Here is a 25,611-nt window from a genome sequence, read left to right as displayed (position 1 = left end):
TATTCTGGTTTGGACCCTAGTCCCATTACGTAAGAAAATGTTTACCCCAGTATCTCATCACACATCGTGAACTTTCATGCAAATTGTGGCAAAAGTACGCCGCCTTCTAATAGCTGGGCTGTGCGATAATGTTGTCTTAGTGCATTTTCTCCCATAGTGCTGGGTAGAAGCGAAATCTTCTTCAGTATTGGGTAAAACATCAATCAAATAAATAAATAAATAACTATTTATGGTCATGCCTCCCTTAAGTGCCATGCTGGAGACATCTAATACAGTATACTGAATACAAATTTCTTGTGCCCAAACTTCAGTGGGGTTTTATTAGTGCTAGCCGGGCGCATGTTCGAGGGCTATCTTGTATCCTTACGAGCATTAGACTGCCTTAAGCACCTGTTCGAATCCAGCCGACTCGGTTGAGGTCGGGACGGCGATCGATACTTCAGGTATAGCTGTGGTTTATATTACATCTCCATGCTGTCACCAAAACCTCACGAACAGTAACAGCTGGTGGAATGTAGAATTTGATGGCGTAAGGTTAATGCATTAGTGGACGTAGAGTAGAGTAGCCAATGATGCTTTACATACAATTGTGAACTCAAACATCTACTCGTTTTCATCAGTTTTATTACAAAATTTATTCAGTACACGTACAGGTAAGAAAAACTGCGACATTCGGCATGTAACAGAGCTAGTAACTACCGGCAGGATTTTGTAACAGGACTATTTACTACTGTAAACACGTTTTCGCCTGTATATCCTGCCTGGCGCTCATAGCCATAGCAGCATTTTAGATATACCACTCGTAAAGACGTCGAAGTAGCCATCTGACCAAACTTTCACTTCACATCCAAAATCGTAATCGAAAATGTTGAAGGATTACAATTACAAGGAGACTTACTTTTAACAAGGTCAACGTATACTTACATTTTTGGCATCCGTCTGATCTGGGTGAATATAACAAAGTGGCACCCTGGCAAGTTTTGAAAAGCTTCCAAACGGGCAATTTTTTCGGAATTTATGTTGATAGTTCAAAATGAAAGACTAAATAAATACAGCTCATGAGTCATTAAACCACCCCAGTCCTGATATTTATTTACCTTCCGCTTTGTACTTTGGTACACTATTGTACTTATTACTTACAAGTATTTAAAGAGTTCTATAAATGAATCAAATTAGACAAATAGAAAAAAGTAATCGTACCTCCTGATGAGTCAATGCCAACAACTTCAGACATAACCTGTAGAAAGAGCTAAATGTGTACTGACATGGGAACAGAATAGAACCCCTCAGCCCTAAAGTGATGTAAGCATGTATCAGAAAGCTAATCTTGCCAGGCTATTATTTTCCATTTCTAGACCACCTGTTTACAAATTAGGAATAGCAACATGTAGAACCGTAAATCCACTGTAATTGGGGAGTTTCGAATTGGAACTCTTTTGTCCTCAAAAGTAAAAACGATTCTACTGTGGTGTGACGTGTGAAAAATGTTAGGCAACCTTCGATGACATTAATTTACTGATCACCTGTCTCACCCTATTCCAGAGGCACAAATGACACCTCTTTCTATTACGAACTTCTTAAGTTCACAAACGTTCAGATTCTCACTTTTCTCCATCATTCGTCTACTCTAAATTACTTTTTATGACACTTTTTCCTGATGTGCATGTAATAGTGAATGTGATCAAAAATAGTTGCCTAACATTTTGACACGTCACATCATACAGCTGGACTTGTTCTACCTTCATCGATAAAAGAGTACGAACTCGAATCTCCCCTATTGTTCATAAAAGACCAGTAACATGTCAATCATGCTGTTCTAACTTCTGGATGGCAGTGAAGCTGAATTTATAATGGGCTGGACACAAAAAAAAACGTTTTCCTTCTTACAAACATCTAACAAAATCGTTCTAGTGCAAAAATCTCCATCTTGACCATCTATGCCTGACAAAACTCAGTTTAACAGTGCGCTAAAACTGATTTTGTCATTAAAAACAAACCTAGCATAATGGAAAAGATTACATTCATAACAATTATATTCATAGTTCATTGTACATTACTGACGAGGAGGATAAGAACTCTATGTCATTACATGTTGTCATCCTGAAAATTATACTTAGCATAACCAAATAATGCTTATAGTTGGAGAAATAATCCATATTTTTTCTGCCTGCATTTTATGTTCAATGAAGAATTATTCCATCACACCTAAATAATCTGTACAGCATGCAAAAAAAAAAGTAAACAAAACTTGAGGTATAAATGCACCGGGTCATTACGAGGGAAAAGCATAAAAAAAAAACATACTGCCATTACTCATGTTATTCTATAAACATTACCAGCTAAAATAAAAAATAACAACAAAAGCATTACAGCTATTTACAGAAACAACCAGACTAAAAGGTACAAACACTCGCTGAAATACTCAATAACACTGAGTATTGTACCTGTCAACTAGAACATTTTCTCAATGTTACACGATCAAGTTGCACAACACAAGCAAACCACTGGTAGGCATGCCAATGTGTATCCTACACAGAGTTATCTTCACCAATGCCCAAAGCCTGCAAAAAGTTTCCTTCCAGACTCCGTCTGAAAAGGTCTACATAAACAATCCACAAATGCTCAGTGATTAATACCAGTGGCTAAATTTAGAGTTTCTGGGATCCAGGCAGCTTTTGTACATGTGTAAAGTGAAAGTGCTGATCTACCGCTTTTAAAATTTGGACAAGAATTTTACTGACCTCATGTAAAAAGAGAAAGCCGGCAGAGTGTTGAAAAAAAGTTTCAGAACTGGTATGAAGCACTAAATAACACAACAACAGAAAGGTACGACATACAGCATTACATACAAAATGTACTTTAAATTAAAAGAAATGTAATGTTCCTGTCTCAGGCAAGTGAAACACTTTCTATAAGTGTTTTCTACAACAGCCGATTTCCAAATACTTCAGACAACACAATTTCAGATCATTTATTAAATAACCACTCAAAAAGTTCTAAAACAGAAACAGGCTTCTGAAAATATCAATGGTAACAACCATGTCCAGAGTTAAAATTGCCAGGGAATAGTAAATACTCAGGCTTTTCAGTTCCCATAAAGTCCTCTAGGTTTCCACACAAGAAAATTGACACTGAATCCCTAGAGTTAAAAAGACGTCTGTGTATGTGAGTATAACATGATCAGGGAACAAGGACCCTTCACCACCCCTGCTGTACAAAAATCAAGTCACTTGTCCCAACACCACACAAATCTTCCTGTCCATCATATGGGAAGGTTATTTTCTCAAGGTCATCTCGCATCTGAAAGGTCGTTGATGTTAGTGGTGTGACTTTGTGCAGGTCTCGCAACATACAGATTTGTAGAACTTGTATCTGCAGAGTCGAGCTTGTGCCACCACAATACAGTTAGGAAGTTTGTCCTTACAGCCTGGAACTGACACGAAAAGAAGCAATTCTATTAGCATCTGCATGGATTATATTATTAACTTTTTGCAGGAATCTTGCTCCTGATTTTGTGGGTTATGATAATTTTTTTCCAATGCTCATAGCTATAAACTTGTTGCCACTAGCATTTGTATCAGGCATGGGAACTGTTGGTCAGAAAATTCTCTGAAGAAAGTCTGAAAATACCTAGCTCTACCCCCACGTTACACAGCAATATCTCCTGTTCTGACAAAATCAGCTGCTCTTTGTTTTTTAATCTTTAAGGAACTCGAGAAAAATACCAATGCATGATTATAAGGCTAGGCATCAAAGAATATTAATTGCTCTGCAGTTCAGATAAGCATTAATTGGTAAGGAAGCAAGTACATGTAGTTCCGTCTCAATCATTTGATGTCTTGATGGTCAAGCTTAACACAATGGTCAAGAAGCTGATACACCAATTGTACAAGAATTTTCTTATGTTGCTTTCAATGAAGAATTCCCAGAAGCAAAAAGTAATATATTCTACTCAATTTCACAGACAGGCCATCAGTGAGCAAAGAAACAATTCAGAATCAAGGGACCATGCTTTGCATTAATGCACAGACTGGGTATTTAACAGTACGGTTCCCACCCTTGAAAATTACTTATTTCAGTGGTTTATTTATTTATTTATTTAAGTGGTGTTTTACACCATGCGCTTGAATAACTGACTTATTTATTTGATTGACTCAAGAATATTTCACCTACACAACAGCAGACATCATTATGGCGGGTGGGAACAGAGCAGAGCCCAGAGTAACTCACCACCATCCGCAGGTTGCTGGCAGACCTTATCGCTCGTGAACTTTAAAGGGAGATTAGTGAGGCCACAAATATTTCTGTAGCTTCTTTTTAAGTCCACCTCAACCATCAAAGAGAAACGGTTATAAAAAGAACTGAACATTTCCAGTGAGCATAAATTGGACAACATCTCATGGACACAGCCTGTAACAATACACCTGTTACAAGAAAATAAACACAAGATGGTGAGAACAAGAAAATACAAACTTCTGATGTAACCTTACCCCTGGTTTGTGCGACTTTTTTGCAGTCTGGCTGCAAGCATGATTTCTTGGCTTCTGGCCTCTCCCGCCCCTTACACTGAGAGCTCACCTCCAGCCCTCTGTCTAGACACCTCACCTCCCTCGTCTGATAGCCGCTACCACAGGTAACCGAGCACTGAGGGGAGAAAGTACAGCAAGCTGTTTATGCACACCTTTAATACTAGCATCACCTTTCTATCACTGATGAAAACTGTGCACTGTTTCTTGAATATGCTTGAATAAATCCGTCCTTTATATACTTACTTAGTTTTTTGGTGGTTTGTGGTAAACATTTTGGGAATTGGCTTTGTGATTATTGAAATGGAACATCTATTTTAGTTGATGGCTAATATACAAATGTCTGTTTTGACACCCAGATTGCAATGATTTCAATTTTCAAATCTATTAATTTATCTGACTGTTCTTTAAACCCCATCCATACCCCAGCATTAATCACATGATATGCTATGCTGTTCAGTTTTACCGATGAAGGAATTTAATTTGTTTGATAGTTGTTTTAACGTCATACTCAAGAAATTTTCGCTTATATAATGGTCATATGGGTGGAGGAAACCAGAGTGCCCAGGGTAATTGCCATAAACCGCCGACCTACAAATTTCATGTCCTAGGCCAGGTTTGAACCCACATCTTGCTGTCCTAATGATTCACTGTAACCACCTGGCCACTGTCCACTCCCTCTTTTCCGTTCTAGATTGACCACACATTTCTATGCTTGCAATCCACTACAAGTCTTTTGAGTTAATTCAACATCTTGGTCAGATGTATGAGTTAAGAAATCCCTGACACTTTAGGAGGCACCTGATGAACTGTTGAACCCAAAGCCTCAACCAAACCATTAAAAAGCTCAAGAGTCCAGTAAACAACTGAACTGGCCTTTTCCGTGACTGAGAGGTTAAGCTAGGCCTCCACCCTTCCCCCACAACAGCTCGTCTGTAAGTAATACTTTCATATGTATCAGAGGATGATATAAATATACTTACTCAGTAAAATTACATGCAAATCAATACGAATATTGCAAAAAAAGGTGTGCTAGCTGTATATAGGTCAGCACTGAAAAATGCACTACTGAATGAGATTGCATAGCTGACACTGAAATACAAAGGTGACAACATATATGTATATGCAAGTCATAGTCAAGCAAGGCATCAAAACATTTCAAGTTTGTCATTATCTGCAGAATGATTTAATTATGATTCCAACACTAAATTGAGAGCTACAGAGCTACATGAATCCGGTAAAATAAACAAACAAAAAAAAATTGTTTTGAAACTTTCATCAGGCCATAATCATGGTAATAAAAGTGTGACTATCAACTCTGAATTGGCTATGTTCATAACTTTTTCAGAAAGCCTGCTGACAAGATGCCAACAGTTGCAAAGGGAGGTAACTGAGTGAGGGAGGGAAAAATTATAAAAATACAGTTTGAGATAATTATTAAAAACCTTACCGCAGACCAATCTGTCATGTACCACTGAACACCACATTCCACACCCTCACAGGGTTTCTCTCGGGGAGGTTCATCCTTATCATCACACTCACTATCCGCCACAGGTCTGGATATGTCAGAGTTTTCATTCTTCATGCAAATTACCTCCCTTGTTGTCACTCCCTTGCCACACAATGTTGAACACTGAAAAATAACCCTGAGCTTCATGAGCTACTTTTCACTTACCTTCAATGAGGATGTATCAAGGTAGTTAATTAAATTTATTTATGTATTTACCTTGTATTTTATGCCATACTCAGGAATATTTCACTTATACGATGACGGCCAGCATTATGTGGACAACCCACACCCATTTGGAAGATTTCTGACAGACCTTCCTTCCTGTACAACCAGACAGGAAGTCAGAATGAGACTGTTCATTAAAAGCTGGCAAGAGTAGAATTAGATGGTAGAGTACATACTCACATTCCACAAGCCTTGTTTTAAGCTCTCTAACCTTCACCGCAATAAATATGTACACATGTAATTTTTTATTTGATTCATTTATTAATTTGATCGGTGTTTTTGTCTGTACTAAAGAATATTTCACTTATACGATGGCGACCAGCATTAATGTGGGAGGGAACTGGGCAGAGCCCAGTGGAAACCCGCGATCATCCTCAGGTTGCTGACAGACCTCCCCACATACAGCTGGTGAGGAAGCCAGCATGAACAGAATTTTTTTTTTTTTTTTAATTTGTGTTTTATCTGTACATTGCCATTATAAAGTTGGCCTTTTAGCTGGATTCAAACATGCAGTTTCATCAGTGGATGCTTTGAGGTCTGGACTGAATAAGTCTGCTATTCTAATTAACACTGAATATTCATGCTCCTCACTTCTGTATAGTCATCTTAAACCTTTTGGAAGCTATCCTGAAATTCTCCACTGATCTGATCTGCACTCAGCATAGTGGTGATATAGTGATATACTTTAGACGGGTAATGTAAAGCATGTATGTGAAAAGTTTTTAAAATACATCTATCATTCTCTCCCACATCTGGAAGTGCGTGGAATAATACATTTTATACAATCACAATGGCACATGGTATTTAAAAACTTCACTTCTGTTTACTACTTTATTTTCAAATTATAATAATAAGTAAATTTTCACACCAACTGTATTATTAAAACTTATATTTTGCCATATGAACCACTGTAACCACAATTATTTTTGTTATAAGCATCATTATGTTACTCTAAAGTAATGTAATGCTTGACTGTAACTTTTTTGTTCATTAGGGTATAAAGAAAAAAAAAGGCTTGTAAACTGTATGAATCGACAGAAGTCACCTCTGATGACAACTAAACAATGACAAATGAGCAGTGGCACAAGTGGACATATGATGACTAGTACACAGTGGCACAAGTGGACATTTGATGACTAGTACACAGCGGCACAAGTGGACATATGATGACTAGTATACAGCGGCACAAGTGGACATTTGATAACTAGTACACAGTGGCACAAGTGAACATTTGATGACTAGTATACAGTTGCACAAGTGGACATTTGATGACTAGTACACAGCGGCACAAGTGGACATTTGATGACTAGTACACAGCGGCACAAGTGGACATTTGATGACTAGTACACAGTGGCACAAGTGGACGTTTGATGACTAGTACACAGTGGCACAAGTGGACATTTGATGACTAGTACACAGCAGCACAAGTGGACATTTGATGACTAGTACACAGCGGCACAAGTGGACATTTGATGACTAGTACACAGCGGCACAAATGGACGTTTGATGACTAGTACACAGCGTCACAAGTGGACGTTTGATGACTAGTACACAGCAGCACAATTGGACATTTGATGACTAGTACACAGTGGCACAAGTGGACGTTTGATGACTAGTACACAGTGGCACAAGTGGACATTTGATAACTAGTATACAGTGGCACAAGTGAACATCTGATGACTAGTACACAGTGGCACAAGTGGACGTTTGATGACTAGTACACAGTGGCACAAGTGGACATATGATGACTAGTATACAGCGGCACAAGTGGACATTTGATAACTAGTACACAGTGGCACAAGTGAACATTTGATGACTAGTATACAGTTGCACAAGTGGACATTTGATGACTAGTACACAGCGGCACAAGTGGACATTTGATGACTAGTATACAGTGGCACAAGTGGACATTTGATGACTAGTACACAGCGGCACAAGTGGACATTTGACGACTAGTACACAGCGGCACAAGTGGACGTTTGATGACTAGTACACAGTGGCACAAGTGGACGTTTGATGACTAGTACACAGCGTCACAAGTGGACGTTTGATGACTAGTACACAGCGGCACAATTGGACGTTTGATGACTACTACACAGTGGCACAAGTGGACGTTTGATGACTAGTACACAGTGGCACAAGTGGACATTTGATAACTAGTACACAGTGGCACAAGTGAACATTTGATGACTAGTACACAGTGGCACAAGTGGACGTTTGATGACTAGTACACAGCGTCACAAGTGGACATTTGATGACTAGTACACAGCGGCACAAGTGGACGTTTGATAACTAGTACACAGTGGCACAAGTGAACATTTGATGACTAGTATACAGTTGCACAAGTGGACATTTGATGACTAGTACACAGCGGCACAAGTGGACATTTGATGACTAGTACATAGCGGCACAAGTGGACATTTGATGACTAGTACACGGTGGCACAAGTGGACATTTGATGACTAGTACACAGTGGCACAAGTGGACATTTGATGGCAGAAGTGGACATTTGATGACTAGTACACAGCGTCACAAGTGGACATTTGATGACTAGTACACAGCAGCATAAGTGGACATTTGATGACTAGTACACAGTGGCACAAGTGGACATTTGATGACTAGTACACAGCAGCATAAGTGGACATTTGATGACTAGTACACAGTGATACAAGTGGACATATAATGACTATAAACATAGGGTAGAAGTTGATATATAATGACAAGTATACCATGTCAGATGTGGATCTTGATGACAAGTAAACAGGGGTAGATGTTGACTTCTAATAACAAGTATACCATGTCAGATGTGGATCTTGATGACAAGTAAACAGGGGTAGAAGTTGATATATATAATGACAAGTATACCATGTCAGATGTGGATCTTGATGACAAGTAAACAGGGGTAGATGTTGACTTATAATAACAAGTATACCATGTCAGATGTGGATCTTGATGACAAGTAAACAGGGGTAGATGTTGACTTATAATAACAAGTACACCATGTCAGATGTGGATCTTGATGACAAGTAAACAGGGGTAGATGTTGACTTATAATAACAAGTATACCATGTCAGATGTGGATCTTGATGACAAGTAAACAGGGGTAGATGTTGACTTATAATAACAAGTATACCATGTCAGATGTGGATCTTGATGACAAGTAAACAGGGGTAGAAGTAGAAATTTAATAACGAAAAGTGAACAGTGGAAAATTAGTCACTCACAAGCACTGCTTCTATTGAGAATATAAATTGTTCGTTGAACAAGAAAGCCCAACAGGGCACCTTGTTAAAACTACTTGATCACTGTGAAGAGGATGTTTCGAGGACAAGGACACATTGGCAAATGTGGACCTTTGATGACAAGTTTTACAGCGGCAGGAGTGGACTTTGATGACAGAAGTGGACCTTTGATGACAAGTAAACAGTGGCAGAAGTGGACCTTTGATGACAAGTAAACAGTGGCAGAAGTTGATCTTTATGACAACTATACAGTGGCAGAAGTGGACCTTTGATGAAAGGAAACAGTTGCAGAAGTGAAACTTTGATGACAAGTAAACTCTGGCAGAAGTGCACTTTTGATGACAAGTAAATACTGACAGAAGTGCATTTTTGATGACAAGTAAACACTGGCAAAGTGCACTTTTGGTGACAAGTAAACAGATGCAGAAGTGGATCTTGATGACAACCAAACAGTGGCAGAAGTAAAACTCTGATAGCAAGTAAACACTTGCAGAAGTGCACTTTTGATGACAAGTAAATACTGACAGAAGTGCACTTTTGATGACAACTAAACAGAGGCAGAAGTGGATCCTTGATGACAAGTAAACAGCAATAGAAGTTGACGTTCACTGACAAGTGAACAGTGGCAGAAATGGAAGTTTTAACAGAAGTGGAAACCTGTTGACAACTGAACAGTGGGAGAAGTTGACCTTTGATGTCAGTAAACAATGGCAGAAGTGCAACTTCGTTGATAACTAAACAGTGGCAGAAGCACAGCAGAGTTTCGAGAACAAATTCGCTCCCACCACAGGGGCTTATTGCTGCATGATGGGAAAGCCATCTAATGAAGGAATATTCAACAAGAAAAGCTCAGGTAACACGACATGTAGGAGTGACTGCTGTATCACATAAAACCCACTCCTACATGTACAAGTAGTCAGGTAATTGATGACAACAGATCAAGATCTTAGCCCTCATGTGATACAGCCTGACTTGCACTGCCATATCAATTGTTCTCGGCTGACATTTGACAGAACTGATTGAAATATGGTTACATAAGAATGTGACAAATGATCTGCAGGTCGAAAGGCATAACCATCAAGATGCCACGTGTGGACAACTGTTCATTTCATAGGCCTATCATTAATCAGTCTACCTGTAGAAATAGACTGACACATAGACAGGTGTCAATTCCACAGGTGTGACAAGCTAATCAATATCCGTGCTCTGGGGTCTAGATAGAGACCACGGGCCCAGGTAAGACAGTAATTAAATACTCGTTAGTCACTCCTGGGTCTCGTTTATCCTTCAGACAACTATGCTACCTGTGCCTTGTAACAATTAGTTACCTGGGAAAAAGTTGACATAATGATAAAGTAGATGACACTCTTTCTCTGGCAACTGGTCCACACCCCTACAGGAATTTTTACACAGACACAGAAGTGTTGCACCAATACGCTTTTATATCATGATAATGACAAGTAAAGATTTGGTTATATATGCCTGTAAATTCAAGGCTACAAAAGATTCCTTGTAGGAGACACGTGAATGTAAATCTATTTACCTTATAAACATTGATTCTAACACATAAGAGACTAGGTCAAGAGTTTTACAACTAATTGTAATAATGTCAAAACAGGGTGTCAAACAATGGAACATCCCCGCCATATTATTGCGCTCTACAGGTATGCAAAGTCACTTGACAATTACCTTAACACTGGTCTGTTATTGGATGCCGATAAGGATGCTCGGAGTATATGACATACATGTAGAAAGCTCCCAATGTAATCTGCACAGTCATGCCAACAGTCATCTACTTGTACATGATATATATCTCTACCAATTCAAACAGACAGTTCAAAAAAATGAACCACCGATACATAAAAAAATGCCAAAAATGTAAAATAAGTAGTCAATGGATGCAAAGAAGCATGACCAGAGATATCTAAAAAGAGCAATGAAGTAACAGGCGTGGAAATGGTAATACAATAGTTAAACTATGATTATGGCCAATTATTTATTTATTTATTTGACTGGTTTTACACCGTACTCAAGAATATTTCACTTATACGACGGCGACCAGCATTATGGTGGAAGTTCACCGGTCACAGCCCGGAACCCATGACCATCCACAGGTTGCTGGCAGACCTTCCCACGTAAGGCCGAGCCAATTACTAGGAGGTCCACATATACATAAGTACATAATACATAATTACATTAATCGGCAAAATGTGGTAAAAGTGTGCATGGAGTAAAGCAGAAAAGTAGGCATAAATAGACTAGGTGTTTATCTAAGAAGTGTAGGTCTGCCAGAAGCACCATCATTCTGAGTGAGCCAAAGGTGCAAAAGTGTGCAAAAGTGTGCACAAGCCAGAGGATGTAAATTTGTGGGAAGGTTAGAGGTGGCGCAAGTGCGTGAACCAGTGGTACTGTGAAGTACTTCATTTTCACGTGAAACTAATGTACTCAACGATTTACCACGAAAAATACTTCAAGCATAAAAAGATCCAACATGAATGCTGACTTGATCAGTTATCATCTCTTGCTTAGCTCTTCGAATGCTTTGACTGGCCACCTGGCATGAATTGGCTTAAAAACCGAGGTCTTCGTGCCATCTAGAGTCGATTCCCCATTCGAATCCAATTGTGACATGATAGCCTCAGCATACCAGGACTGGAAGCCATTCTTCAACTGCTCTTTGAAATCTTTACGATGGACAGGTCAAGAGGGTGGAGTTTGTCTGAAAACATGATGGCACAAAGACAACAAGGACACTGTTCCTCCTTAGTTTGGCCAATAGCTCACTCCCCTGGTGCACTCTGAACTTGAACATGTCAAAAATGACCAGGGATTTCTGTCAAGAATTGAGCTGCAAGGCTTTACAAGAGACAACAGTCTGACTTCCCTGGGTAGATCACGGTGACCTGACGGGCCCCAAGCTACTTAATCATCCAATCTCCCTCCGGTGTCATGCTTACACCAGTCTGATCCCAGTTTTTTACGCATTCCTCTGGGATGTCATGATGTGGTCTCGAATGGCAGATCAACCCTCTCGGCAAAGGCTTTGTGAATGTTGTTAAAATCTTCAGGAAGCCGTTTCACATCTTTTGTATCCTTCCACTTAACATAGTGATGGAATGACTTGGCCCAGAGTTGATGATGGTCACGAGGTTGCCATACTTAGGAAGTTTGTCATGTCTTAAAACTCCCTTGGCAAACTGCCATCACAATACTGTGGTTGATGACACCACTGCTTATCCAGACTTCTTCCTCTCAACTTCTGACCATGCCATCACAGACCATCCCTTAAGAGCAGTGGAAGGCCGCATGCATCTTTCGGGAGAGATAAAACTATCGTCTGAGGGTTGGATATCCATGATTGAGTTTTGTTTCTTTTTTTTTTTTTTTTTATTTGTTGTTTTACACCATACTCAAGAATATTTCATTTATACCATGGCAGTCAGCATTATCGTGAGAGGAAACTGTGCACAGCCCGGGGGAAACCCATGATCAGCCGCAGGTTGCTGTCAGACCTTCCCACACACAGCCTGAGAGGAAGCCAGCAAGAGCTGGACTTGAACTCACAGCGACCGCATTGGTGAGAGGCTCCTGGGTCATTATGCTGCGCTAGCGCACTAACCAACTGCGGAGACCCCAGAGTATTGGTTTGAAAAAATCTCCCAAGTTGTGTAGAAAATTTGTGTACAGACGTGCTACACCAATTGCATCAATTCCTCAAAGGTAGAGGTTCTCACAGGCTTGTGGGTTTGGTAGACCAGGCATGATTGGAGGCTTTGTACTGGTTATCCATTTCCAAGAGACATAGTGTTGCTTGACCACCACAATCAAGAATAAACAACAGGCTCGATAATATGTTTGCCTTGACCTGTTTAAATAGGTGACAGTTAACTAAAAGTGCCCATCAGGTATGAAAACAAGTGACGCCTCTTTGAAAACTGCTCACAGTAAGTGTGAAAGTAATCTTCTTAGGAAGTGATAATCCATCCCCCATAGTTTTAATGTCTGATCCAAGTTATGAAGATTAGCGACACCGTAGGAACAAAAGAGGATTAAAGCCACCCATAATAATAACTGTTTACCTGTTTGAGTAATCTTGGCCGTATTATAACTATGAAAATTAAACAGTTTTAACAGTTTTTTTTTTTCTTTTAGTATTCCCTTGATTAAATACACGAAAATTAACTCCTGCGAGTCCATTTTTAAGTAAGTCTGTGAAAATAAATTACAGAGAATGACAATGACAGTGAGTGAACCAGAGGTGCAAAAGTGTGCATGCACAGAGATGGTAAATTCGTGAGTGGATCAGAGGTGATAGAATTGTACGTAAGCCTGACTGGGCATCGCCGCAAGGGGACCAATGGTGCAAAAGTGTGCACACACAAGATATGGTAAATTCGTGGGAGGATCAGAGGTGACAGAATTATACGAAAGCCTGATTGAGCATAACTACAAGTGAACCACTGCTGCAAATGTGAGCACACACAGGACATGGTAAATTTGTGGGAAGGTCAGAGGTAGTGGGTGTGCATGCAATCCTGACTGGGCATCACTGAGACCTAACAACAAGTGGGAAATGTAGACTGGTGAGAAATGGCCAATCTGTGGATGGACTAGAAGTCCTTAAAGTAGAGGACTACAAGAGATTGTTAGGTCTGAGTACAATGCAGATTAAAGGTGATGAAATTGTGGATGAGGCAAACATGGTAAAAGTTGATTGAGTAAATCCATGTTGTCATTCAGATTCCTATAATACACTACATCTAGAAATGGCATTAATTGATAAAACATTTACTTCACATTTGCGTGCTTTTTGGCTTGTTTTTATTTGTCACTGATGCAGGTATTGTAGTATGTGAAAATTGACTTACGAATTTTGAAGAGTGTTCTACAAGCCTGTTACAAAATATAACTTAGATGATATTGAAACACTGACCAAGTTAGGATTCCTTCCAATAATAAAGTGTACTAGAAGGTGGTATACATTTGGTAAACGTGGTGATTACAAGCCTACAAGAGATGAAGTGTTTACAAAGATATGGACGTATGACATGGGGTAAAAATAGACTGATTACAGTAGCCTACCTTTTTCCACGGTCCCACAAACCACTGTCCGCCGCACGCTCTACTGACGTCACATGACTTTTGTGAATCCGGCTTGTTGTATCGTTCACATCTCTTGGGCTTTAGAACATTTCCGTCCTTGGACAGACAGAGCACCTGTCTGCTGATCACCCCAACACCACAGTCTGTCGAACACTGAAAATAACAAACGATGAAAGTTCAAGAATTTATATCACATCTTATATTTTCACTGATTTTCACGTATTTATTTGACAGTTTATTAACGCCATACACTTTCAACTTTTCACTTAACACATGATGGTGGGCAGTTTTAAGGGAGGAGGAATCCAGAGTACCTGAAGTAAATCACAGGGGCTCCATTGCTGAGTTGATCGGTTAATGACCCAGGAGCCTCTCACCAATTTGGTCCCTGTAAGTTCAAGTTCAGCTGAAGCTGGCTTCCTCGTCGGCCATACCTGGGAAGGTCTTCCAGCAACCTGTGGATGGTCATGAGTTTTCCTCGGGCTCTGCCCGGTTTCCTCCCACCATAATGCTGGCCAACATCACATAAGTGAAATATTCTTGAGTACGGCATAAAATACTAATCAAATAAGTATGCATGTCACTACCCCTTGCATGTTACTGATGAACTCTCCCACATAAGAAACATGTCATATTGGTGAGCCTCTAGCCAAATCACTGTAATACCAGACAAGAGAACACTGTCAACCGCTTTCAACTGCTATAAAGTCCTCAAGACGATGGAAGCCGAGGAATCCTAAAAAAATCCCTGTCTATGTTTGTGTAATGAACCCATGCACATTGTATCACTACATGTGTAATATTATTTCAGGTCAGACTGGCCAATAATTTTCCTAGATTCACAGGAATTTATTTTAACATTTATTCAACTGTTTTGCTCAAGAATGTTTCACTAATATGACTAATTATGGTTTATGGATAGAGGAAACAGGAATGCCCTGAGAAAACCACAACCCCCCTGTAAAACCTACTGTGACCCCCCCCCCCCCAGTGAAACCTCCTGCAACCCCACTGTGAAACCTCCTGTAAGACCCCCTGTGTAACCCCCGGTGAAACCTCTCCTGTAAAACACCCTGTAAAACCCCTTGTGAAACATCCTGTGAAACTCCTTTAAAGCTCCTGTAAGACCTCCTATAAAATTCCCTGCAAAACCTCCTGTAAAATCCCATCAAACCTCCTGTGAAACCTCCAGTAAAACCTCTCCTGTAAAACCTCCTGTGAAACCTCTTGTAAAACCCAGTGAAACCCCCGGTAAAACCCCTTGTGAAACCTCCTGTAAAACCTCCCCTGTAAAACCTCCTGCCTTAAAGCCACAATGGAAACGGTAAAAGCCTTGACCTTATTGGTCAAGGTCATGATAGCCAGTGCTTCAACCATAATTATACTAGATGTTCATTACTCGACAGAAACAAGTGAATAAATAAATAAAAACTTGACAAATCTAATAATTGCAATTTATGTGAAATTAAATATACATCAAAGGACTATGGTTCTGTTCAAAATCTACAGCAGTCTGAGGTGCGCAAGTGAGTGCATGTAAATGGATGACCTAATTTTACGAGATTTTCTTTTATCATGAGCATGTGCATAAAAGGTCAAAGGCTCTTTGCTATGTCTCATCACAACCATGAGGCATCATTCGTCTACAACATGAAAGTATGAAGTTTCGTTCAAGTTGCGCAAGTACATATAGTTTTGGAGATTTATGTTGCAAAAAAAAAAAAAAACAGAATAAAAAAACAAATGGTCTGCTTTCTCTCACACAGTTGGCAGCACAGTAATATCAGAATAGCATCAGTAATACAAACCTTAAACACACCCACTAGGCCAAGCATAAATTTCAGAAAATGACTTGCAAACAGATAAAAAAAATATGGCCTTACCTCCACCCAAAGCATTAAATAACAATATCCATAAGGCTCAGATTATCAACTGAAATACATATCTTTTTTATCATTTTTATCAATGCAGAAAGCTGCATTCATATACATATATTCATTAAGGAATTTGATTCTTCCTGAACTCTTACACAAATCATCAATCTAATCTGGCCTTACAGTAATCAATCTAACAGTTATTGTGAGAGACAGTTTTGTGTAACCTAATTTTGGCCTGCTGTGATACTTCATAGCACATAAAACCCTACCATGTACAGCTGTAATAGGCTTGATATGAAATTGAGTCTCCATTGCATTAAGATAGGAAAAGCCAGGGGACTTGCCAGAAATGTGAAAGAAAATGTTCAAACAGTAAATTTTATTTATTTATTGTTGAATGTACAATTCATAGGTAGAGGAGGCCAAAGTGCAAGGATGTGTAAACCACACATAACTGGAAGGTACAAATGTGCGAAAGGAATTGCAACTGAGTGAAAACACTACAGGCTTGTTACCAGCCATAACAAAGATAAGAAATATACACATTTCATGATCCACTGCAGTCAACAAATGTACTTCTCAAGTAATTAATCAGATGCACAATAAATATCATAAAAATAAATGCACGTAAAAATGTTCTTACGGCACCATGGACCGTGTTGCCAAAGCCAACATCCCAAAATTGCCATATATAGCCAACGGATATTCCAATACTCACATGCATATTTATTCATTTATTTATTAAGATTCTTCTTGAAAGTTATACTTGGTCTGCCAGCAACCTGCAGATGGTTGTGGGTTTCCCCCGGGCTCTGCCCAGTTTCCTCCCACCATAACGCTGGCCGCCTTCGTATAAGTGAAATATTCTTGAGTACAGCGTAAAACACCAATCAAATAAATAAATAAATAAATGAAAGTTATACTCAAGACTGTTTCGCCTATACAATATAACCAACTGTACATCGTAGCCACAGATCATCCTGATACTGTTGACGCTCCAAATATTCCACTGACTTACAAACACTGGCTGATGTTTATGCATAATCCCAACAAGTTTTATGGCGCAAATAAATACTGCTCTGAAGTCCCCAACAAACAGGAAACTGTGTCAGACAGGGAGGCCAACTTGTCAAGTCCTCGTCATTTCATCCATTAAAATACTTAAAAATTAAGTAAAATAACACTTTAAAAATAGTCATAAGTCCTCTTGGATGACCTTGGATGACCTTGTCGGTAAGATTTAACCTTTTTTTCCTCCGACAAATAAACAGAGCAACATATGAGGATAATGTATCATGTCATTGTGTGCTTTATACAAGTACAGGCTGTTCTGTCCCTTCAGACAAAATACATTTATACAATGAACATATGGTCTTTCCCCCAGTGATTTCAAATTGCTCCTGAGTCGCCACCATGACCCATATCACCTTCACAACAGAACACACAACAAACACAGCTGTAGGTAATTAAGGAATATGATAATACTAAAACACAAATCTAAATTTTTTTCTTTTCTTTCAGTACAAGCTGAAGCCTAACTTATTCCTGTCACACAGTTTGCACCAAGAGACTCAGTTTCACGAGGGAATTTTTAGTGCTTGATATATGAGGAAAGAAATATGTCTTTGAACAGCATACATGATGTTCTGACACTACTAGTAGTCAATCTTTATCTTTGCTCTTTGTCACATTATAACTCTCAAGTAATTCCAAGTCTCTCCATCCTTCAACGAATCAATCAATATTGAACACCCTTTCAGGCCTCATAATACTGTAAAGTACTTATTAGTCACTGGGATTTATTTTCGCAGATTTACTTCAAGACATTCTGAGACTCCCTCCAGCTCGCCTGCTATAACAGTCAACTAGACAAAGGAGTCAGAGTAAGTTGCAAAGTGTTGTGTTGGTAAAGATGTCATTGTGGTGAGTTTGTGCACAAAATTGAGGCAGTGGTCCTTGATATGCAAATTGTGAACAGCATGCAGCAAATCCGTGAACAATTCCAATACTGTAATTGGCTGAGCAAATGATGAGCTATCTATGGTAGTAAAAAAAACTTCAGTGGGGGGGTCTCCAAGTACCAACTCGCTGGAGTGGTCTTTGATATCCAAATCGCTTTCCATGATTGGCTATCCGTGTACTATGGGTGGCCACTGCAGCCCTGTGATTGGCTAAGAAAATACTAAGCTGACAACAGTCACTGTCTGCGTGCATGGTTTAAGCATTCTGTTACAGCATAGGAAGGCACATGCATCGGCCAGTGCCATAGGCTCTTAGTACTAATACAGATGTGGAAAGCTTTCTACAGAAACTGCGTACACATGATAAACTGGTATACACCAAGGTACATGTAAATTCCTACACTCTACAAATCTGGTAAACTAGCTAGAGAGATAAAAAGCTTATCTAGATAAGTGATTGAAAAAGAAATTGTAGCAATTCAAGAAAGGCTAGTTGAAATCCGTGTTTACAGGAGAACAGAATGAAGTCAATCTGAATGTGTGTTCACAAAACAGGAAATTGGTGACAAATCTGGTAAAATCGCCAGAGGAACCCAATACCCTTCTTGTTCTCTTACATGTAGGTAGGCATGTGCATAAAAATTGTAGCCCTACATGGAACTTTTCTTGATTACAAAAATAGTAAATCTGGCAAAGTTCATAAATCTCATAAGCAATAAAGTCACAGAAACCCTGTATACAAGAAATTGTTGCCCTGCATGGAGGCTTAATTTCTTGAAAACTTGTTTACTACAGAAAACAAAAAAAGGTTATATACCCTGTAAATTTTTGAACAGAAAGACTATCAATTAAAATCATTAAAAACCATAATAAAACGAAGCCTATAAAACTGAAACCAATAAAACAGTTCAACCTTCCATCAATAGGCCCTTTGTGGATGAAGAAATATAAAAAAACACAAACAAAACATAACTTTCCATTGTTGCATGTTGTAAATCCATGCATGATTGCCATTATACAGGAGCTGATTGCCATTATACAGGAGTTGATTGCCATTATACAGGAGCTATAAAAAATTAACCTGCCATCTGAGAGTGTGCATTTACAAATCATACCTTAAACTAGGGAGCAAAAAAAACAAGCCTAACCTTCAATCCATGAGTGAAAGCCCAATATACAAGAGCTAAAAAGAAAGCTTAACCTGCCATCCAGGAATGTGCAATTACACACAATACCTGAATAGAGAGCAAAAAAAAAAGCCTAACCTTCAAACCATGTATGAGAGCCTTACTTCGTACAGGCGAGCTAAACATGACTAAACATGAGCGGGAATTATTTTGCACATATTTAATCAAGAGAATACTAAACAAAAATTCCTCTATTAAAATTTAGCTGGCAAGCTTTCTTATCCCAGCTCCTGACAACCTGGCAAGGATTTCACTTCATTAATACCACTACCTCTAGTAAATGAATCAATATTGGAAATTCTTTTACACTGGAATTATGCCGCAAAAATTAGTTCCACGTAAAAAAAAAAAGTCATGTTCAGCAGAATACATAACTTAGCTTGATGGGAGTTGTGTTGTAAGGTGACAATAAGTGGTATTTGCAATGGTTATTGAAGGTCACTTGTCTTCACCGCAAGAGCTGGACTTGAACTCACACCGACCACTGGTGAGAGGCTCCATGGTCATTGTGCCACGGTGGCATGCTATTCATCTTGTCCACGGAGGCCCCCTTGCCTGCTAAAATGCCAAGGCCTGTTAACATACATGCCTACCAGGACCATCAATGGCTAATCTATCTGCTTACAAGATTGTGCTGCACATAATGCCAAAACCCCCTCCTGCAGGCAAGTGTAAATCCAGATGCCTCTATTGCCCATGCAAGGGCAAATAAATTATCAACTTACTGAGTCTGTCCAGTCTGTATAGTACCAATGTCTACTACAGGACCCACGGTGACAGGTCTCCTGGGTGCTGGGGCGGGTGTCTTTACAGTGGTCCTCAGGGACAGGGTTATTGTTCCCATCCACACAAGACACTCGCCGATGTCTCTCCCCTTTACCACACTTCACAGAGCACTAAAAAAACAAGGATGAATGCATGGGGTTTTATGTCATAATTAGCAATTTTTCAGTCACATGACGACGAGGTGTCATTAGGTGTGTGTAGATATATTCTATCTTCATATGGTAAGGTGAGTCCACACCACAGAAGTGCTGCCGCCAAAGAAGCCTAAGGTCGAAGACATCAGACATGACACCCCACCCAGTCGCATTATACTGACACTGGTTTTCAACACTCGATTAGATTCATAATGTGAGATACACTTGATAAGGAGGCTATCCCAGAGACTTTAGGCAAAAAATCAACTGGCATAAATCTAACAGAATTTTGCTATTATATTAAGAAAGCCCAAATAATTACCTTTCACAAAATATCAGTTTTTTCTGTGCATTTCGTTATTATTCAAAATCACTGATAAAGTGTCTAAAGTTATAAAGCTGGCCACATTATAACTTCTCCAAACTTTGAGATCATTTTAAAACCAGAAATAGTAAAAGTACTGGAAGGCAATAATTTTGTGCTATGCCTGGTGTATACAGAAATCCCAAATTGGATGTGATTAGGGATTTTTGGTGGGGGGGTGGGGTGTGGGGTTTAATTGACAGAAGCCTCTGATACAGCTACTTTAATCAAAGAAATACCATGCCGATGAACTTTCCTGTTAAAGTCTGACAATATACCATCTACTTGCTTTAAAGTTAAGGATTAGAAAACTACAGTTACTGAGAATTTTATAAATATATTTTTCAACCTTTTTACATGTTTGTAAGATCCTTATCCAAGCATATTCTGAGGGCAATACTCTGAAAAGACTGACAAAATTATATCGAAGCTAAAATTTTGCGAAGCTCTGAAACAAGCCACCAAATTGGCAATCTCCAATCTTAACAGGAAAAGTGCATTTATAAGCAAAAAGAGGAATTAAGTTTTAAATTAATATTTTAAAGATCAATTCAACTATTGAAAACCTGTGTATTTATTTATTTATTTATTTGACCGGTGTTTTATGCCTTACTCAAGAATATTTCACTATTCATTATCTTTTTGAGCAGAGGGCTACCTTGTAAAAGTAAGAACAGGGGTACTGTTCAAAGTCGGTGGCTACCTTCTCCAGTTTCTAAACAAGTAGCAGACTGCTGGTAACATGTCATATGAACTCCTTGGTAACCTGTACCCTCTCACCTGACCCCAGTCCCCAGTATGCCAGTGGGCACATGCTGCAGTCTGACACTGCTGGACTATGGACGGTTTGGCCGAGCTGGAGCACCTTTTGGCCGACACGCTGATCTGCAGTACTGCGGAAATTCGCTTTTTGCACTCAACTCGACGGCGCTGTAGCCCTTGCCCACATGTAGTGCTACATTCAGACCACTCACCTGTCTCCCACCTGGAAAGATTGAACGCAAATGCCCAATTAAGTTATGGAATATGAAGTTCAGAGAGAAATTATTTTTTATCTTTATCTTTCAGGGGAAGAGCCACAATATACCTGGATATAAACCACCCACCATGACTGAGTAATATGCATGTATCCAAAAGGTATGAGAACACCATAAAGGATAGGTAAGATGTAATAAGTGGATAATACAAGAGGGTGACTCACTGCGGGGGACATGGTCTGGGATTACATTCCACCTGCTGCGGTTTAGGTTTTATCCGAGCATCACAGTTGTCCTCTGTCACCGTTGCCTCTGAGTTCCCCTTAACGCAGATTATCACAGTGTCTTGGACACCTAGTCACATCACAGAAATAAACGCAATACAATTAAAATAAAACCTGACAAATCAATGTAGCAGTCTGGCTTAAACTTGTACATTAGTTGTCTCCAGCAGACTAATGGAGGTCGTTCAAGACCATATGTATTTTACCATTTTACCAGTCATCCCCAACTACTGAGTCTGCCACCATTGGCAGCCAGATTGGTGCAGCACCCTTGACTACAGACATCATAATAGCCTGCCACTTGCCTGGTTGTGGTGTACCTTTAGTGTGTTTGTGGAATTACCACTGAACACTGAAAGCATTTTCCAGGCAAATGTGAGTGAGTAGAGTAAACCAGCAACCAATACAAATAAAAAGACAAACAAAATGTGATACTCAGGCTTTCACCTGCAAAACGAGTTTCTGGCATATACAAGCCATTTAAAGAAAGCATGTGTGATTTCCACAATTAAATTTCATGTAGGACTTCCCGAAATTTTAATATACCAGAGATGTTGGTAGTTTATTGCTCCTGAAAACAGTGTAGGCAGAGAGTTTCAAACTTCCCTGTCTTAGACTGGGACCCACACCTTGCATGTCTCACCATTCAAAGACCGGTACCTTAATCCTCTTATCAGTTTGGAATGGTTATCAAAAAATATTTACATGACAATGGTTTAATGTACATGCAAATGGTATTTTCCACAAAAATACGTAAACATTAAGGGGTCTTACCGCCTCCACATTCTTGTGAACAGTTTGTGAATCCCTGAATCCGCCATGAATATCTAATCGTTCGAGCTTCCCCTCTTTCAATGTACTCTGTACCTGTCAAGTCAGGGGAGATAACATGCCTGTTCGTATCTGGTAGGAATGGTTGGTTCTGCCCACCACGGTTTTCCGCTGGAACACCATCAACTGGTAGAGCCTGATTGGATGTGAGGAAGGTGTTTGGCTCCTGTGGCAACCTGACTCGCTGCTGTTCTACCTCCTTATTGGTCAATGATTGCACCTGACCATACGGCAAATCTTCGCCGTATGGAGACACATACTTGGGTCCTTCGCGAACACGAAGTTGTGGATACTCACTGAACACATGCTGGCTGGTTTTGACAGAGGGTTTATAAAGTCGCCTCCGTTCCCAATCTGGTACACCAGACGGAGACTCAGAAGTGGCATGTCTCGAGCCAATGTGAAGATTTTCTTGATAGGGAACATAAGATCCTGGAATCCCGTCTTGGTTACCGGCACTAGGCTGTCCTGGATTTGGCAAATATCTTCTTGCTGGAATAGCTGTTCTGCTTGGCGTGTATGCTCCAGAATGATGCCTCCACTGTTCCCGATGACCTTTGTCTTCCGTGTAATGACCTTGACCTGTGCTCTCTGCTGTTTCTGACAAGGTCAAAGCCTGGTACCTCGGTGAATGTTTCCGACTGACATAACTTGGTATGTGCTCACTTCTCCTATGGGTATTCCCTCTGTGTGATGACTCTGGCTGATGTCTATGAACTATCTGCCGATGTGACCTTGCTGGTGACCTTGCTGGTGACCTTGCTGGTGGGCTTGTGGACCTTGGAAATGCTTTAGAAAAAGTTTTAGCTTCTTGAAACCCTGCAAACCCACTGGTTTTACCAGAATGTTGTTCTACATGTGAAGATGCTCCATGAGCATAAGACAACTGAGGAACACTTGTATTTTTGGGTTTGAACCCACTATGTACATTTCTCACAACAGTTCTGTCATAGTTTCTGGAGTATGTTCTTGGATAAGATTTGAGAACAGTAGCATATGTCTGCGCTTCACTAACAGAGTCTTGCCTAGAGACCACCGTTTCATGTCGTCTCTTGTGTGAATGTCGTCTATGATGCTTCCGCCTATGGTTTCCTTGACGATGTCCTCCATTATGCTTTTTAGGGGCACTCCATCTTGTTCCTGGCAGCTGGTACTCATACACGAAACCTGGATTTGTGTGATACGTCAACAACTGCAACAACATAAAAGACAATTAAACATAATCAACATCTGACCGCACAAGTTGTCATAATACTATAGTTGGAAGTTTGATTGCTGGAAGGCAACCATTTTGAATTTTAGTTCTCATCCAAGGGCCATAACTTCCCAATGCCAAATAACCTTAAAATTGGCTTTGTCTTTACACTTGAAACAGTAAACAGCAGACTTTAAGTGTCATGCAGAAGATTTAAATTGAAAATGAAACAAACACACTACTTTTATTGCAAATGAAACATATTCCCACACTAAGCCATAATGCAGGAAAAGCATTTCTCGTTTTCTTTTCTTATGCTGACCAAACCTGTGGCAAAGATTAGCCCTACAAATACACTTGTATAATTCCGATAGAATTTAAGTATCTTAAATTACATCTTGGCTTACCTGAAATTCAATAGTTTCATTTGTTGGGCCCAATGCCAAGACGCACTCTCCAGGGCAGTTTCTGTCGCGGGTGCGGCCATACTTAAATATTGTCCCTGCTCTGTGGTACACCCCAGGCGATGTGATCGCCCACTGCGAATTTAAAATATCACCTCCGCTTACTGTTTTTAAAGCTGCAAAATACAAAAGATGAAACACATGAGTGGATTACAGATCAACTGCAAACATTTTTTTCACCATTTAAAACTAATACACTCTTTTTCAAACGCTGATTTGCTTGAAAAAGCAATGCTAATTCTGTTTGCCAACAAAATGGATTAGATGACCCACATTAGTATAAACACCAGATGGCAAGAATCTCAGAGCCTGAAAATACAAATGTCACGGCAGAGGGGCAGAGTAAATAACAAACTATGTCAAGACTTATTAGGCCTACTGCTGATAATCAAAATACGCAGGATAAAATAAACAATGTCATCAGGCTTGGTAGCGATGATCGAAATACACAGGATCATCTCATTTCAAACCATAAAGTCAAGCAGTTCTTCAAATACAGTGTCAACATGAAAACTGTTGACATGAAAAGTGTTGATATGAAAAGTGTTGATATGAAAAGTGTTGATATGAAAATTGTTGACATGAAAAGCACTACAACACAAAAGGGACATAACTCTAGTTTTGAGCTATGCCCCTATAAAGTTAGCCCATGATTATTTCATATATTGTCATCCATTTCAAGAATTTGAACAGTTCTTCACTTGGTGTCGTATATTTGTGTTACTTGATCACATAATACCACCACGACACCAAGAACAACAGAAACAGGTTAGCCTCAGGAATTTCTTGACCTAATGATCTCATGACCAAGTGATTGAAAGGTAAGGCAGTGAAACACTCTGCCATGATCCGCTCCCTAAGCAACCATATATACATATATACATATATATATATATATATATATATATACTTAAAGGAGAAGAAAACATAAATATGATGCCAAAT

General features: G+C 39.5%; 1 protein-coding gene across 1 annotated transcript in view; it reads right to left on the bottom strand.

Moving 5' to 3' along the window:
• Positions 1-607: 607 nt before the first annotated feature.
• LOC135472699 (thrombospondin type-1 domain-containing protein 4-like) overlaps positions 608-25,611 on the bottom strand; it is a 69,978-nt gene continuing 44,974 nt past the window's right edge. The window contains exons 3-11 of the mRNA XM_064752324.1: positions 24,610-24,782; positions 22,951-24,199; positions 22,117-22,246; positions 21,696-21,900; positions 20,357-20,527; positions 14,586-14,759; positions 5,977-6,159; positions 4,491-4,644; positions 608-3,433 (exon numbers count right to left, since the gene is read on the bottom strand). Coding sequence (XP_064608394.1) covers positions 3,318-3,433; positions 4,491-4,644; positions 5,977-6,159; positions 14,586-14,759; positions 20,357-20,527; positions 21,696-21,900; positions 22,117-22,246; positions 22,951-24,199; positions 24,610-24,782 — 2,555 coding nt within the window. The 3' untranslated portion in view covers positions 608-3,317. The remainder of the gene's footprint in view (positions 3,434-4,490; positions 4,645-5,976; positions 6,160-14,585; positions 14,760-20,356; positions 20,528-21,695; positions 21,901-22,116; positions 22,247-22,950; positions 24,200-24,609; positions 24,783-25,611) is intronic.

This window comes from Liolophura sinensis, chromosome 8 (assembly GCF_032854445.1).
Source record: "Liolophura sinensis isolate JHLJ2023 chromosome 8, CUHK_Ljap_v2, whole genome shotgun sequence".
NCBI classification, from domain to species: domain Eukaryota; kingdom Metazoa; phylum Mollusca; class Polyplacophora; order Chitonida; family Chitonidae; genus Liolophura; species Liolophura sinensis.
The sequence above is the reverse complement of the archived record's forward strand: the minus strand, read 5'-3'. Positions and strand labels throughout refer to the sequence as shown.